Below are 17,198 nucleotides of genomic sequence, written 5' to 3'. Positions count from 1 at the left end.
CTCCTATAGCCTTTACTAAAACTGGCGAGCTTAAAGATCGGTTTTCAAATGTCACAGTTGACTCGTGTTCATTCAAAGTCAATGAATTTGAATGGAAATGTCCCTGAAAAAGCTTCCTGTAGCATTTTAATACAATTGGTTCATTTGCATTTCTAATTAACATTTGGAGAGTGAAAAAATGACTTTGAATTAGCAGAAGTAAACAGTGCCCTCTCCATTATGCCCTTCAGTTGTGAGCGACAATTCTCAAATTGTATTTGCCAGAAATAAAAATAGCAAACACTGGGAAAAACTCAGCAGGTCGGGCAGCATCTGTGGAGGATGAAACAGTCCGATATGACTCTTCTCATAAACGTTTACAGCACAGGAAGCCGTTCAGCGCATCATGTTTGCACCGGTCAACATAATAGTTCTCCAGAACTACTACTACTTTGAGTTTTAAAGAAGAGCCACAGATGCTGCCAGACCTACTGAGATTTTCCAGCATATTCTGTTTTTATTTCAGATTTCCAGCATCTGCAATATCTTACTTTTATTTTAGTATTTGTCAGTTACTGGTGCACATGCAGGGATTTATTTTGAGAAAAATGCTATTTGTGCCTAATCTAGTAGTTGGGAACTTTTGGAAATGCAGTTTTATATATTATTTGTGATAATTATATACTTGCTAGATTTTTCCCTACAACTTGCCCTTGATTTTTTCCATGTCTTGCTATGACATATCACCAGCGAGGACATGTGATGGGAAAGCTTCCCCTTCCTCTCAGTGCAGCCTGAGGTGTGAAATCAATTCCTTTCCCTTGTGAAAGTGTTCTTTATATTAATTCACGGGATGTGGGCATCGCTGGCTGGGCCAGCATTTATCGTCCATCCCTAATTGCCCTTGAGAAGGTGGTGGTGAGCTGCCTCCTTGAGCCGCTGCAGTCCCTGTGGTGTAGGTGCACCCACAGTGCTGTTAGGGAGGGAGTTCCAGGATTTTGATCCAGCGACAGTGAAGGAACGGTGATATATTTCCAAGTCAGGATGGTGAGTGGCTTGGAGGGGAACTTCCAGGTGGTGGTGTTCCCATCCATCTGCTGCCCATGGCCTTCTAGATGGTAGTGGTTGTGGGTTTGGAAGGTGCTGTCTAAGGAGTGTTGGTGAGTTCCTGCAGTGCATCTTGTAGATGGTACACACTGTTGCCACTGTGTGTCGGTGATGGAGGGAGTGAATGTTTGTGGATGGGCTGCCAATCAAGCGGGGCTGCTTGGATGGTGTCAAGCTTCTTGAGTGTTGTTGGAGCTGTACTCATCCAGGCAAGCAGAGAGTATTCCATCACACTCCTGACTTGTGCCTTGTAGATGGTGGACAAGCTTTGGGGAGTCAGGGGGTGAGTTACTTGCCTCAGCAATCCTAGCCTCTGACCTGCTTTTGTGGACACAGTATTTATATGGCTAGTCCAGTTCAGTTTCTGGTCAATGGTAACCCCCAGGATGTTGATAGTGGGGGAATCAGCGATGGTAATGCCATTGAATGTCAAGGGTCAAATGCTGCCATGATGTCAAGGGCAGTCACTCTCGCCTCACCTCTGGAGTTCAGCTCTTTTGTCCAAGTTTGGATGAAGGATGTAATGAGGTCAGGAGTTGAGTGATCCTTGCGGAACCCAAGCTGAGCATCAGTGAGTAGGTTACTTCTAAGCAAGGGCTGCTTGATAGCACTGTTGTTGACACCTTCCATCTCTTTACTACTGAGAGTAGTCTGATGGGGCGGTAGTTGGCCGGCTTGGACTTGTCCTGTTTTGATTTGTCCTGCTTTTTGTGTACAGGACATACTGGGTAATTTTCCACATAGACGGGTAGATGCTAGTGTTGTAGCTGTACTGGAACAGCTTGGCTAGGGGCACAGCAAGTTCAGGAGCACAAGTCTTCAGTACTATTGCCAGGGCCCATAGCCTTTGGAGTATCCAGTGCCTTCAGCCATTTCTTGATATCACGTGATTGAATCGAATTGGCTGAAGACTGACATCTGTGATGCTGGAGACTTCTGGAGGAGGCCAAGATGAATCATCCACTCGGCGCGCCTGGCTGAAGATTGTTGCACATGCTTCAGCCTTATCTTTTGCACTGATGTGCTGGGCTCCACCATGATTGATGATGGGGATATTTGTGGAGAATCCTCCTCCAATGTGTTGTTTAATTGTCCACCACCATTCACAACTGGTTGTGGCAGGACTGCAGAGTTTAGATCTGATCATTGTGGGATCGCTTAGCTCTGCCTATCACTTGCTGCTTACAATGTTTGGAATGCAAGTAGCCCTATATTGTAGCTTCACCAGGTTGACACCTCATTTTTATGTGTGCCTGGTACTGCTCCTGGCATGCCCTCTTGCACTCTTCATTGAACCAGGGTTGATCCCCTAGCTTGGTGGTAATGGTAGAGTGGGGGATATGCCAGGCCATGAGGTTACAGTTTCTGTTCGAGTACAATTCTGCTGCTGCTGATGGCCCACAGCGCCTCATCGATGGTCAGTCTTGAGTTGCTAGATCTGTTTGAAACCTGTCCCTTTTAACACTGTGGTAGTGCCACACAACACGATGGAGGGTATCCTCAATGTGAAGAACTGTGCAGTGGTCACTCCGGCTGATACTGTCATGGACAGGTGCATCTGCGGCAGGCAGGCTGGTGAGGATTAGGTCAAGTATGTTTTTCCCTCTTGTTGGTTCCCTCACCACCTGCCGCAGACCCAGACTTCATGGGGTCTGGAGTCAATGTTGAGGACTCCCAGGCAACTCCCTCTTGACTCTATACCACTGCCACCACCTCTGCTGGGTCTGTCCTGCTGGTGGGACAGGACATACCCAGGGATGGTGATGGTGGTGTCTGGGACATTGACTGTAAGGAATGATTCTGTGAGTATGACTATGTCAGGCTGACTAGTCTGTGGGACAGTTCTCCCAAATTTGGCACAAGTCCCTAGGTGTTGGTAAGGAGAACTTTGTAGGGCAACAGGGCTGAGTTTGCCATTTCATTTCTGGTGCCTAGGTCAATGCTGGTTTGGTCTGTCTGGTTTCTGTTCCTTTTTATTGCTGTGGGTCTGAAGTCATATGTAGGCCAGGCCTGGTAAGATTTCCTTCCCTAAAGGGAGGAAAGGGATTAGTGAACCAGATGCATTTTTATGACAATCAACACTGGTCATTTTTCCATTTTCACTGAATTCAAATTCCACCATATGCCATGGTGGGATTTGAACCTGGATCCCCAGAGCATTACCCTGAGTCTCTGGATTACTAGTTCAGTGACAATACCACCCTGCCACCTCCCCATATTGGGTTGGGCTAGATAATCATCTTTACAAAAGTAGAAGGCCTGAGGATTTTTTCATGTTTTGTCCTCGTCCGTCAAAAGGAAAGAACTTGCATTTATCTAGCACCTTCCTGATCTCGGGGCATCTCAAAGTGCTTTACAGCCAACGACGAAACTTTTGAAGTGTAGTCACTGTTGCGATATAGAAAACATAGCAACCAATTTGTGCATAGCAAGCTCACCACAAAGAACAATGTGATTATGATCAGATAATCTTTTTGAATTTGGTGGTAATAGAAAACAAAAAGTTATTTTTTATAAGTACAGTTGTCTCGTGCCTGTTTTAAATCCCATTTTAAAAGAATGTAAGGGAAATTTTGTTTGACAGAGCTCTGGGTGTTATTCCTGAAATTGTGCTTCTGTCAACATTTTTTTCAAAGTCCATTTCCATCTAACAAAGATTAACGCATAATTTGCTTGATAGTCCAGAACTTGCTGAGAAAATAGACATGCTGTCGAAGATTGTATTCTGCAGGCAAAAACAAAGGCATTGAGTCCTTTTGGAATTAAACAAGAGTGTCGGACAATAGCTCCCTGGTCCATGGAAATGCTTTGACCAATCAGAGCCAACTTGCCAACCAATCATCATCCTTTTCCCATGCAGTATAAATTGTTGCTCCCTTTGAAATTTGGTGTTCTTGCATCTGTCCTGATGAGTGCAAGACAGGAAGCTTCGAGAACATGTCTTTTTTTATTCAGACTAACTTATGTCCTGAATGTTTAGTGTCTCTGGTGTTTCATTCTTGTTTCAGGCTCCCTGAATCTGTGAGCTTTGAAGAAGGTGCATTGATTGAGCCCCTTTCTGTTGCAATTCACGCCTGTCGTAGAGGAGGGGTGACAATTGGCAGCAAAGTCTTCATTTTAGGGGCAGGTAAGCAATGCACTGTGTAAATTACCAACAGCTGAACGTTTACTTGAATTCTTTTTGCCTCATTTTCTATTTATTTTTGCTTTTCTTTTTAACCTCCGTTACACACTGAAAAGGGAAGCAAACAAATCCCTCGGTTTTGCTCTTCATATTTGAGGAAGGTTCACTAGATTAGTTTGTGAGATGTTGCTTTGAGTGAGTGAGTTTTTACCTTCTTAACAGCAGTGGCTGGACTTTACAGTAACTTCTGGAGCATATTGAGATGTGCTTGAGGTTGAGGATGTGATAATGAGCTCCATCTTTCCTTTTATTTCTTTATAGATCCTGTGTTCTGCAGAGGTATTATGATGACTGGAGGTTGAATGACTATCTGTAATCTCCTCCAGCCCCATAACCTTTCTGAGCTCCTCCAGTTCTGCATCCTGTGCGTCCCTGATTTTAAACACTCTATCAATGGTGGCCATGCCTTAAACTGCCTGGCCCTAAACTCTAGAATACCGTCCCAAAACCTCTTGGCCTCTCTACCTCACTTTGCTCCTTTAAGCCATTCCATTGAACCTACCTCTTTTGACTAAGCTTTTGGCCATCAGAACTAATCTTTCATGTGACTCGGTGTCACACTCTGTTACCTAATGCTCCAGCGAAGCACCTTGGGATGTTTTATTTATTCAAAGGCGCTGTACAAATATAACTGGGCGACCGCTTTGCAGAACACCTGCGGTCTGTCCGCAAGAATGACCCAAACCTCCCTGTCGCTTGCCATTTTAACACTCCACCCTGCTCTCTTGCCCACATGTCTGTCCTTGGCTTGCTGCATTGTTCCAGTGAAGCCCAACGCAAACTGGAGGAACAACACCTCATCTTCCGACTAGGGACTTTACAGCCTTCCGGACTGAATATTGAATTCAACAACTTTAGGTCGTGAGTCCCCTCCCCCATCCCCACCCCCTTTCTGTTACCCCCTTCTTTTTTTTTCCCAATAAATTATAAAGATTTTCCTTTTCCCACCTATTTCCATTATATAAAATATAAAAAAAAAAACCCACTAGAGCTATACCTTGAGTGCCCTACCATCCATTCTTAATTAGCACATTCGTTTAGATAATATCACCAACTTTAACTTTAACACCTATGTGTTCTATTGTACTATTGTTGTTGACATCTTTTGATGATCTGCTTCTATCACTGCTTGTTTGTCGCTACAACCACACCAACCCCCTCCACCTCTCTGTCTCTCTATCTCTCCGCCCCCCACACACACACCTTAAACCAGCTTATATTTCAGCTCTTTCCTGGACTCGAACTCAAGTTCTGTCGAAGGGTCATGAGGACTCGAAACGTCAACTCTTTTCTTCTCCGCCGATGCTGCCAGACCTGCTGAGTTTTTCCAGGTAATTCTGTTTTTGTTTTGGATTTCCAGCATCCGCAGTTTTTTTGTTTTTATTTTTATATAAGTTGTTGTTGTTTGTTTCTAGATGCTGTGTTCTGCGCAGTCATTAAAATGCAGGTGCTACAATGACAAGAGATTAAATTACTAATCTTCTCCAGCCCCACAATCCCTCAAGGTCTCTGCGTTCCTCTAATTCTGCTGTCTTGCACATCCTGGCTTTAATGACTCTAGTCGGCCATGCCTTCAGTTGCCTGGGCCCTAAACTCTGGAATTCTCTCCCTGAACTTTTTTGACACTCTCTTTTCCTCCTTGTAAGATGTTCTTGTAGCCTCCCCTCTGGCAAGTTTGGTTTTTGGAGGGGGGTGGTGGTGGGTGCATTTAATCAAATGGGACGGTTGTGGCTGGCGCACTCACCACCTTCCTGCCCCTGCCCTGATTTAAGCCACGCGAAAAGGCCCATTGACAGCCTTGCTGTTCCGCCGCAAGTTGAGAGCCCTTAGGCGGGCAGCTAATGCCCACTTAAGGGCCTCATCTTGCTGTTACTGGTATTACCCCAGTGGGCCGGTGCGGGGAGCACAACAAGGAAACCCTGTTGGGGTTGCCTGCGGGCTCCCAAGAGGGAGGTCCCTTGTTCCAAGGCGCTCAGTGCCTGACTGAGGGCCTGGCATCAGGGGGAGGGGGGAGCCGCTGAGAACCATCCCCCTGCCCTTGCTGCCGACCCCCTCCCCTCCCAAACCCTCCCTCATGAGCCTTGCCACCCCTCCTGACCCCTGTCTTCACTCATCTGTGCGCTGAGATCCAGCAACGATACTCAGCGCCAGGTGGATGTCCTAATGGCCGGTGGCGCTGCCGGTCAGTAGAGATGCCAGCCTCTGGCCAGCAGCTCTCAGCGGGCAGGACCTTCGCAGCCCAGGTCCAGGAACCCCGGTGAAGGCCCACCGCTGGCCTGTCAAGTGCCCGAGTGGAACAAAATGCAGCAGGCCTTCCCAAAGATAGGTGACGTGGGCCGTCAGTTGACCGGCTGAGATTCTGTCCAATGTCGTTGAGCAAACCTCTGGTCACCTGCCCCAATATCTCCTTATGTTGTGGCTCGGTGGTGTGTCTTGATTTACAATGCCCCCTGTGAGGCGCCTTGGGACGTCTTATCACATTTAAAGGCCCCATATAAATACACGTCATTGTTGTAGCAAAGCAGAACCTGTAGAAATCTGAGATTTAGGCAGAACACTATTCAGGATGGGATGGTGGTGTAGTGGTAATGTCACTAGACTAGCAATCCAGAGGTCCAGGCTATTGCTCTGGGGACATGGGTTCAAATCCCACCACGGCAGCTGGCAAAACTTAAATTCAGTAAATAAAATCTGGACCATAAAGACTAGTCTCAGTAACGGTGACTTGATTGTAGTGAAAAACCCATCTGATTCACTAATATCCTTTCAGGAAATGGACATCTGTTGTCCTTACCCAGTCTGGCCTACATGGCCCACAGCAGTGTGGTTGACTCTTAAGTGCCCTCTGAAATGGGCCCAGCAAGCCACTCAGTTCAAGGGCAATTAGGGATGGGCAACCCATACCCCCCCCCCCCCAAGAAAGAATAAATTAAGAAAAAGTATTCTGGTGCGGGATTGTACAGTTTCTCATCCGACTTTCTGGCTACAGAATTTTAACCAAACCTATTCAGTAATTCCTCGCAAATTCCTTCCTCTACTGTAAGTGCCAGAGAATTGTATTCGCCAAAAAATCAAGAGCATCATGCCTCAAACACCTCTCCTGTTAAATAAGGCCCGACGCCAGGTGAAGATTTTCTTTTAACCCTGTACCTGCCAAAGGTTTTTCTAACAGATAACTTTCTTTTCATATACAAAAGGGCCAATTGGGCTTGTGAATCTGCTCGTTTCCAAAGCCATGGGAGCGTCTCAGATTGTGATTTGTGGTAAGTTGTTTGTTTATTTTGTCTCTCTCTCAACTTTAAATGCAAAAGAAAGTCTGCTGCTTCCAGAATCGATGCATTGTTAACCTGTGGTCGGTTATTGTCACAAAGATCCAAATTGAACCATGTACAATTGATTAAACGTTTCACATGTTTGTGCCTGGGCACAGGAGAAAATTATAAAGTATCATAATAAAATATAAAATTATATATCTTTTCACGCTCCCTAGCTCTAATTCTTTACTTACTCCTTCAGCTACACGCAGAGAATTGTTTCGTTATATTACCTGTGGGTCTCAGTGCCTTAGAATCTTACAGCACAAGGAAAAGTGGCCATTCGGCTCATCATTCCTGGGCCTGCTCTCTGGGGGAAAAAAACCTATCAATTTAGTCTCACATCCCTTCCCTTTGCCCATACGAGCTTCTTATTCGTTCTTTTAAAATATATCTTTCAGCCACTTGCTTTTTACACATTTTGCTTTTAAAAATGTGAAGAAGTATTTAAAATAAGGGCCGTCATTTGTCTTTCAGACCATGTGGGGGAATGGAAAAGGCAAATTTTGCTAAAGCTTTATAATACACCCCAGAATTGTTACGTCATATACATCTGTGATGCCCCAATGGTTGAATAGCTAACTGGCTTGACATAGAACAACGATCACTAGTGTCATTGCATCCATTCACCATGGAAACAATATGGTCAGTGAGGACAGAAATAGGAAGTGGGACGGACAAGATAGATGGTCATTTGATTGACAGCTTGAACCATTTTGTTTCTGTACTTTGAAGACCGATCATCTTTTGTTCGTTTGTTCGTGGGGGTCATCATCTTCCCAGAAGGTTTACTGTCATGGATTTCCAGCTCTGTCTGTCTTCTGCTGACCCTGCATAGGGGTCAGTTACATCCAGTCCATTATTGCATCCAGTCCATTTTCTCCTCTGTTTTGCTGTCCTCTGTTTTCAGCTGCTCTTCCCCTCCAGTAATCGCCTCTGTATCGACTGTCTGCTTCAGGACATTTCGCAAGAATACCAATATAAGGGGAAAACAACAATTTATACTACATGAGAAGAGAGTGCTGATTGGTTGGCAAATGGACTCTGGTGGGTCAAGATGTTGCCCATAGAGAATGCACCAGTTGATGGTGACTGACAGTTAACTGCCAGCATTGCCAATTTGACGTTTGGCAATGCCCCTACCAATCAGAGTCTGCTACTCAGACTCCCACCAATCAGCACTCTCTTCTCTCAGTGTAAATTGTTGTTTTCCCCTGACGTTGGAATTCTTGCAAAGTGTCCTGATGAGTGCAAGACAAAAAGCTTCAATATCTCTTTTTTTTTTCAGCTTTACTCACATTCTGTACTTCCAAACAGCTAATAGTCTCTATGTGTTGTCCGTATCTCTAAAGCGCATATAACGTAGGTGACAAAGGTAGCACCTTAGCATCCTTTTCCAAAGACTCAGGTTCGGTGTCTTTTGACGTTCGTTGTGTCAACACTGGTCTCCTTCGTCTTTATTTACTGTTCATAATATTAATAACATCCCAAATGCTACCACAAGTGTCACCCTAACCCCACTGCACCGTTTCAGATTTGTCACCGAATCGATTGGAGAAGGCTAAGCAGATGGGAGCCAATGTGACTGTGGCAGTCGAGAGAAGCATAAGTGCTAAGGAGCTGGGCCAGAAAGTGAAGCAGGCTCTCGGGGGAGCCATGCCTGATATATCCATTGAATGCACTGGAGTGGAGTTCTGTGTGCAGGCCGGTGTCTTTGTAAGTATGGAAGGTGCACAGCTGATACCAGTCTGCAGAGTTTGACAGTCCGGCTCCTGTGTGTAATTTTAATCCAGCCAATTGAATGCAAGGCAGCAGACGGCCAATTAGTGTAATTAAAAGGCCAATTAGGGGCCGTTTTGCAGCACCGTCAGCACGTCGCCGACGACAGGGCCGAACCCCTGCTGCACGGGGGCGCTGTCAACGCCTTTCATGAGATGTGGGCTTTGCTGGCAAGGGCCAGCATTTGTTACCCACCCCTAACTGCCCTAGTTCGAGTGGGCTTGCTATAGGCCATTTCAGAGGGGCAGTTAAGAGTCAACCACGTTGCTGTGGGTCTGGAGTCACACGTGGGCCAGACCGGGTAAGGGTGGCAGACTTCCCTCCCTGTGAAGGGCGTTAGTGAACCAGATGGGTTTTCACGACGAAAAGTGATAGTTGTCACGGTCACGGTTACTGAGGACCAGCTTTCAATTAATTGCACTTACATTCTGCAGGTTTTGAACCTGTGCCCCCAGAGCGTCAGCCTGGGTTTATGGATTGCTAGCCTGGTGACAGTACCACTACACCACCGTCTCCTCACTGAGGAGCTAACCGGAGGCAGCATGGGAGTTTGCGGGGGGGGCGGTGGAAGGGAGGGAGGTGGCCCCAGGCTCAGTGGCCCAGAGAAGGGGCTGCAGTCAGGGGAGGCAGCCAGCCCCTCTGAGAGTTTAACCCTCTGACACTCGGCCCCCTGAATGTTTCATTTGTTATTTTTTTTTAAAAAGAATGACCTTGTCCAGCTCCTGAGGTCTCCATTCTGCCTCAGCATCTCTCCTGGTGGCACTGCAGATACTTCAGAGCAGCCAGGACGCCGCCTCTGGTAAAGTTGTCACCGCGTTCCCGCCATTGGCAAGAGGGAGCTCATCACCCACTTTTCACCCCATCGCTGGCGTCCCAACATTCTTGTAAAATTTAGGCCAATATTTTCAGGTCAGTGACCTTTCATCAGAACTGCTGAGTATCTCCAGTGTTTTTCTGTTTTTCTTTTTTAAAATCAGCCTTCCAGCTTCCACACTATTTTGCTTCTGCACTCAGAGTCACAGAATCCTTACAGTGCAGAAGGAGGCCATTCGGCCCATCGGCTCTGCGCTGGCTCTCTGAAAGAACTTTTCACCTAGTCCCACTCCCCTGCCTTATCCCCGTAACCTTGCACGTTCTCTCTTTTCAGGTAGCAATCCAATTCCTTTTTAAACACCAATTAAAATAAGCCCATTAATAATCTCATTAACCATTCATACACTACCTGATGCAGACTAAGATTGTTAGAATTGGGGCAAATTTCTTTTTTTATTCATTCATGGGATGTGGGGCTTCGCTGGCTGGGCCAGCATTTATTGCCCATCCCTAACTGCCTCCTTGAGAAGGTGGTGGTGAGCTGCCTTCTTGAACCGCTGCAGTCCCTGTGGTGTAGGTACACCCATGATGCTGTTAGGGAGGGAGTTCCAGGATTTTGACCCAACGACAGTGAAGGAACGGTGATATATTTCCAAGTCAGGATGGTGAGTGGCTTGGAAGGGAACTTCCAGGTGGTGGTGTCCCCATGTGGCTGCTGCCCTTGTCCTTCTAGATGGTGGTGGTCGTGGGTTTGGAAGGTGCTGTCGAAGGAGCCTTGGTGAATTCCTGCAGTGCATCTTGTAGATGGTACACACTGATGCCACAGTGGGTCAGTGGTGGATTGTTTCTTAGTAGTTTGGTGGTGCAGTTCCTGTCGGTCTGTCCTCAAGAATGGATGTGAGAATTTGTGTATTTCAAAATTCACTGTCACTTCTTGTTTTGCTCTGTATTGCAGATATGAGACATGGTACCAGCTCCGTGAATAGCATTGATAACCCAAGTTGTTTTAATACATATTTGCTTTCATGAGATGGGACATCTGGCAAGGCTTATTTACTGCCCATGCCAAGAATCGGAGAATGGTTATAACACTGAAGGAGGTCATTTAGCCCTTCGCATCCATGCCAGCTCTCTGCAGGAGCTAGTCCCATTGCCTCCACTCTTTCCCTGTAGCCCTGCAAATATTTTCTCTCCTGATTCCCTACTCACCCTGGGAAGCCTTCTTGAGTAATGATTGTTTTACAACTGTGCGGCTCGTTAAGCCTACTTTCGGAGTGCCATTGAAATAAGATGAGTTCCGGTTTCTGGCCTGAATGTCCTGGGACACAGGCATGAAAACAAACTCCGTCACCACTGTACTACTTAACCGTATTCCCAATATCTGGGTTCGGTACCTTACTTGCTGCGCCCCTGTGTAACCTGATATATTATTCAACCAATTTGAGGAAGTAGCTGCGTATTCTTGTAATTTTTCTGAATCCCAAATGGGGAACAAAAGCTACTAAATATCAAAAAGCAGACTTTGTAATTGAGTTTTATGAAAGAAAGTTCATGGGGTTGTCTGGACTAATAAAGTTCCTTTTGTTTTAGGAAAGCCTTAGCTATGATTGCACGGGTGCAGAACCCTTTTAGGGGAGAGTTTTGACGTTGACTTTCAACATCCAACCATGTTTCTGAACGAAGGTACGTCGTTCATTGCATGTATTTTATACTTTCCCTTAGGCTACCAAGTCCGGAGGCGTGCTGGTTCTCGTTGGTATGGGCAAGCCTTCAACAAATATCCCTGTACTGGATCTGATAATACGAGAGATTGATATCCGAGCCGTGTTCAGATATTGTAACACGTAAGTACCAAGAAAACGAAATATACGTTTTGAACCTTATTTGCAAAAAATAAAAAGAAAGCTCCTGGGTTCACCCAATCGACCGTCATAACTTCAGGGAAATCCTGGATGCGCAATGGTCAAATCGGTAGAACCCCCGAGGAAATTCCGGACGAGTTTTTCTTTCTCAGCCTGGTGAATGATCTTCTTTAACCTGACCAACTCCGGATGTTAGTTAGAACAATCGAGGGGATAAAGAAACCAATCACCCAAATACCTTACAATCAATTGCGTTTAAATTAATTTGAAATTACAACTTAAGGGCTTTTCTGCAACCAGTTTAGTTCCGGCACTTAAAATGCTCCCCACAATTTCAGGCGGAATTTTTGCTTTTTTGGATGCAGCAAAGGCTTGTGGGAATGGTTCCAGGGCCGAGGGACTTCAGATGCCTGGATAAGTTGGAGAAGCTGGGGTTGTTCTCCTTGGAGAAGGTTGAGAGATTTGATGGAGGGGTTCAAAATCATCGGTGGGGGTGGTGTGGAAAGAGTAGACGGGAGAAACCATTCCTGTTGGTGGAAGGGTTGAGAGCCAGGGGACAGCAACTTGTCAGCAGAAGAACCACAGGCGAGACGAGGGAAAGCTTTTCTTTTTTACCCAGAATCTGGAAAGCGTTGTCTGAGAGAGAGGTGGGGCAGACTCAGTTGCAGGGCTACGGGAAAGGCAAGGGAGTGGGGCTAGCTGGGTTCCTCTCACAGAGAGCCTGTGCAAGTAGGGGAGATGGTGGCATAGTGGTAATGTCACTGGCTTAGTAATCCAGAGGCCCAGGCTAATGCCTTTGGTGGGGGTGGGGGGTGGGGGGTGGGGGGGGCAGGGGGGTGGGGGCAAGGGTTCAAGTCCCAGCATGGCAGCTGGTGGAGTTTAAATTCAATTAATATAATTTGGAATATAAATAATAATTATGAAACCGTTATCAATTGTTGTAAAAACCCATCACTTATGTCCTTCAGAGAAGGAAATCTGCTGTCCTTACCTGGTCTGGCCTACATGTGACTTCAGACCCACAACAATGTAATTGACTTGTAACTACCCCTCTGAAATGGCCAAGCAAGCCACTCAATTCAAGGGCAATTCGGGATGGGCAACAAATGCTGACCTTGCCAGTGACACCCACATCCTATGAAAGAATATTACGGAATCTTAATGGCACAGAAGGAGGCCATTCGGCCCATCATATCTGCACCAGCTCTCCAAATGAGCATTATGATCTAGTGCCATTGCTCCTGCCTTTTCTCCTGTACCCCTGCACGTTGGTTCTTTCAAGTAATCATCTAATGTCCTCTTGAATTCCTCAATTGAACCTGCTTCCACTGCACTTTCAGGCAGTGCCTTCCAGACCCAAACCATTCGCTGTGTGAGAGAGTTTTTCTCACATCGCACTTGCTTCTTTTGCAAATCACTTTAAACCTGTGCCCTCTCGTTCTTGATCCTTATACAAGTGGGAACAGCTTCTCCCTATCTACTCTGTCCAGCCCTCTCTGGATTTTGAAAACTTCTTTCAAGTCTCCTCTAAGCTTTCTCCTCTCCAAGGAAAACAGTCCCAATTTCTCCAATCTATTCTCATAGCTGAAGTGTCTCATCCCTAGAACCATTCTTGTAAACCTGTTCTGCACTGTCTCCAATGTGTTCACATCCTTCCTATAATATGTGCCCAGAACTGTACACAATATTCTAGCTGAGGTCTAACAAGGGTCCTATATAAATTCAGCATAACCTCCCTGCTCTTGTACTCTATGCCCCTATTAATAAAGCCCAGGATACTATATGCTTTACTAACTGCTCTCTCCACCTGTCCTGCCACCTTCAATGGTCTATGCACATATACACCCAGGTCTTTCTGCTCCTGCACCCCCTTCAAAATTATCTGTCCATGTTCTTCCTACCAAAATGCATCAGCTCACACTTCTCCGCATTGAACTTCATCTGCCACCTACCTGCCCACTCCATCAACTTGTCTGTGTCCTCTTGAAGTTCCACACCATCCTCCTCGCAGTTCACAACACTCCCAAGCTTCGTATCATCCGCAAACTTTGAAACTGTCCCCTGCACACCAAGATCTAGATCATTAATATATATCAGGAAAAGCAAGGATCCCAATACCGATCCCCGGGTAACTCCATTCCTCTAGCCTGAAAACCATCCGTTGACCGTGATCTCTGCTTCCTATTTTTCAGCCAATTTTATACCTTCGTTGCTACTCTCCATTTTGTTCCATGAGTAATAATGCTGCCGACTCTTGCGTGTGCCTGAAGACCATTACGAGGCCTATTAAGGCCACTAATCAGCTAATTAACCTGCATTTTTCGCTGCGCGCCCAATGTTACAGCTGGCGGCGGGCAAATCGACCAGGTGGCCTTTTGGATTTTTGAGGCGACCTCACCCACAGGTGGGATGAGGTTTCTGTGATTAAATTTTTAAAAAGTGTGTAAAAAATTTTTGGGCAGGGTTTTTTTTTTCAAATCTACTTGTTAAGGCGAGTTTAAAAACTCTACTCATTGGTTTTGAAATACTGCAGTTCCCTGAGGGAAGCTCTCTGCCTTCAGGGAGTTTTCATGGGGCGTTTCCCCTCAGGCCCCGCGCTGTCTTCAGCGCTCGCCCTCCTCCTGCCCCCGCCTCGGAGCCTTTAGTCGGGGCCGATTGCGGGCGACGAGCTGTTTCCCAGCTTCTCCCAGACCCGCCTGCCCGCTGACCCGAAAACCCTGCCCGGGGAGAGCAGTGTGCTGACTGGTTGGCAAGTCAACTCTGATTGGCTGAGGCGTCGTCATGGAGAAAGCAATAGGGAAGCCTATAGGCTCCCCGAGCTCCCATATAATTCCTCAGCCGATCAGAGTCGACTTGACAACCACAGCACCCCTTTTCTTCGGCAGCATTAAGTGTGGTGATCATTTGAAATTTGGCATTCTTGCATTTGTCCTGATGAGTGCAAGACGGAAAACTTCAACATCTCTCTCTCTTTTCAATGATAAATGTGAAATAAATAATATGAAATGCTTTGTGACTTTTTCTTTGTATTGAAGGCGCCAAATTGTTAATTAACTGTAAAACAGGACAGCGCTCGAAAACATAATGGGTGAATATGGAAGATTATCAAGGTGTAAAAGTTGAATAAGTACAATTATACTCTGTTCTCTTCTCCCTTTCGTCCCTGTCAATTTAGGTGGCCTGTAGCAGTTGACATGTTGGCTTCAAAGAAGATCGATGTGAAGCCTCTGGTCACCCATCGCTTTCCCCTGGAGGAAGCTCTTGAAGCATTTGAAACCACAAAAAAAGGGGTGGGAATCAAAGTCATGCTGAAGTGTGACCCAAACAACCAGGATCCCTGAGATTTCATTTTTTGGTTGTCTGTCGGTGCACCCAAAGCTGTAATCACTCAGTGGTTGTCTTCCCCCCCCCCCCACCCCCACCCCGCCCCACTGAGATTATTGTGCATGTGTAATCAGTATGGTTAGTTATTTAGCTGTTAGGTTTTCCTTTTGTTTAATAAATAGCAAGTCAATTTGATTCATGGGTGCCATGGCAGCCCCCGATTGCTACAGTGAGGTACAGCTCCCAGTGATGGGCATTTTTTAATGGGAGGGGTGCAGTTGATATTAAGAACAAAGTGCGTGGAATTCAGAGTGTTTGTTTAATGTCACATGCCCCCAAAATTAACTTGAATTTTTTCTCTTGTGTATTTTTTTTTTGAATCTTTGCACTAATTAGCACCGAATGTTTAACCTCAATAATTTCAACCTTCCAAAATTTTGATGCAAGACCAGATTTGCAATACTTGAATTACTGCACTGAGATAGGTGTTTGGGGTACATATTGAGGCTGCTTTTTAGGACATACCAGTTACAGAACAGCAATATCATGTAGTTTATTGAAGGATGAAATACAGGAATAAAGATGATGATAAATGATTTGGACACATAATTCCATCCCCAATTGCACCATATTTTCCCCCATTTTACCCTCTTTACTAACATAAAACATTGGCAGATCTGTCAAGCCGGCATTGCACTCATGGTGGCTGGAGCGTTATAACAGGACACTTCCTAGCTTGCTCATGGTGCCGTAAATGTTAAGGCGCAGAAATATCCATTAATCCTATTAAAGCACAGGGTATGCGCAAAAGTTCCGGAACACTGATCTTTTATTCCACCAGCATCAAACCTGTAAGTACAACCTCATGAAAAAGCTTCTCCTAAAGAAATGAACTTTGTACAAGGGACAACCATAGACCAACACCCCAGGCACACAATAAAAACTTTGAGAGCTCAATTCCTGGTCTTAAATCAGCCCAGGTGCCAGACTTGGTTGTTGAAAGCTGGAAGCAGGAAATGCCTTACGTTTAGCAGGAGTGATGGTTAGTGACCATGAACCTTCCTCTTTACCTCCGCACTCTTTGCAAACTGGGCTTGGGGGTTAAAACTGGATTTGAAGTGCAGCAGAGAAGCAAGGCAGCATACTCATGGCACTCGTACTGCTAATTCCCCTCAACCAGACCATCTTGCCATCCAGACCACCAAAGGCATCTTCCGCACCTTGGGGCTTCTCAGATTCAACCTGGGGGGTTGTTCAGTGCTGTCCAGACTGTCCTCCTTAGTCTCTAGCGGCTGTGTGCCTGCTCCACTTCCCTTAACTGGTTGTCACAGGCTGCAGGGCTGCTTTCTTTGTGGCTCTCACTCCGACTGTTCTGCCGCTCACTATTCAGGGCTCCTGCTGTTGCTACTTACTCCTCGTTGCTTCTGTCTCCTCCTCTGCCCACACTGCTTCTTCCTGCCAAAAACTACTCTCCAACCCCAAAGCCGGTGGTTGGGGGGGCGGTGGGGGGCATGACTGACAGGAACCATGGGGAATGCCCCTTAGAGATTACCCCGCAGAAGACAGGATCCAGCCCTGAGTCCGGGCTCAGTGCACTGCTGTCCTGCTACACTGTTGAGTTCTGTTCTGTTCACATTCTGGAACTGCTTGAGCAAACAACGGTCTTACTCCTTGTACATCCAGCCCAGCTCAGCTCACTGTTTGTGAAATACAAGTTGGGCTGAATTGCAGAAATTGAATGTGAAGGGAACAGGCGCTGCACTCAGTCAGAATACTTGAGGCACTGGAATGCGCTGCCTAAGGCTGTGCTGGGGGGCTGACCCAACCCTGGCTTTC

General features: G+C 46.1%; 1 protein-coding gene across 4 annotated transcripts in view; it reads left to right on the top strand.

Moving 5' to 3' along the window:
* The window catches only part of LOC121272049 (sorbitol dehydrogenase-like), a 35,637-nt gene extending 20,176 nt beyond the window's left edge, over nucleotides 1–15,461 (top strand). For all 4 annotated transcript variants that reach the window (XM_041178451.1, XM_041178448.1, XM_041178449.1 and 1 more), the window contains 5 exons: nucleotides 4,095–4,213; nucleotides 7,468–7,533; nucleotides 9,119–9,300; nucleotides 11,899–12,020; nucleotides 15,214–15,461. In XM_041178451.1, the coding sequence (XP_041034385.1) occupies nucleotides 4,095–4,213; nucleotides 7,468–7,533; nucleotides 9,119–9,300; nucleotides 11,899–12,020; nucleotides 15,214–15,379 (655 nt within the window). In that variant the 3' untranslated portion in view covers nucleotides 15,380–15,461. The remainder of the gene's footprint in view (nucleotides 1–4,094; nucleotides 4,214–7,467; nucleotides 7,534–9,118; nucleotides 9,301–11,898; nucleotides 12,021–15,213) is intronic.
* Nucleotides 15,462–17,198: the final 1,737 nt, after the last annotated feature.

The sequence above is a fragment of the Carcharodon carcharias genome, chromosome 32 (genome assembly GCF_017639515.1).
Source record: "Carcharodon carcharias isolate sCarCar2 chromosome 32, sCarCar2.pri, whole genome shotgun sequence".
NCBI classification, from domain to species: Eukaryota; Metazoa; Chordata; class Chondrichthyes; order Lamniformes; family Lamnidae; genus Carcharodon; species Carcharodon carcharias.
Note: the sequence above shows the minus strand (reverse complement) of the source record. Positions and strands in the feature narration are given on the sequence as shown.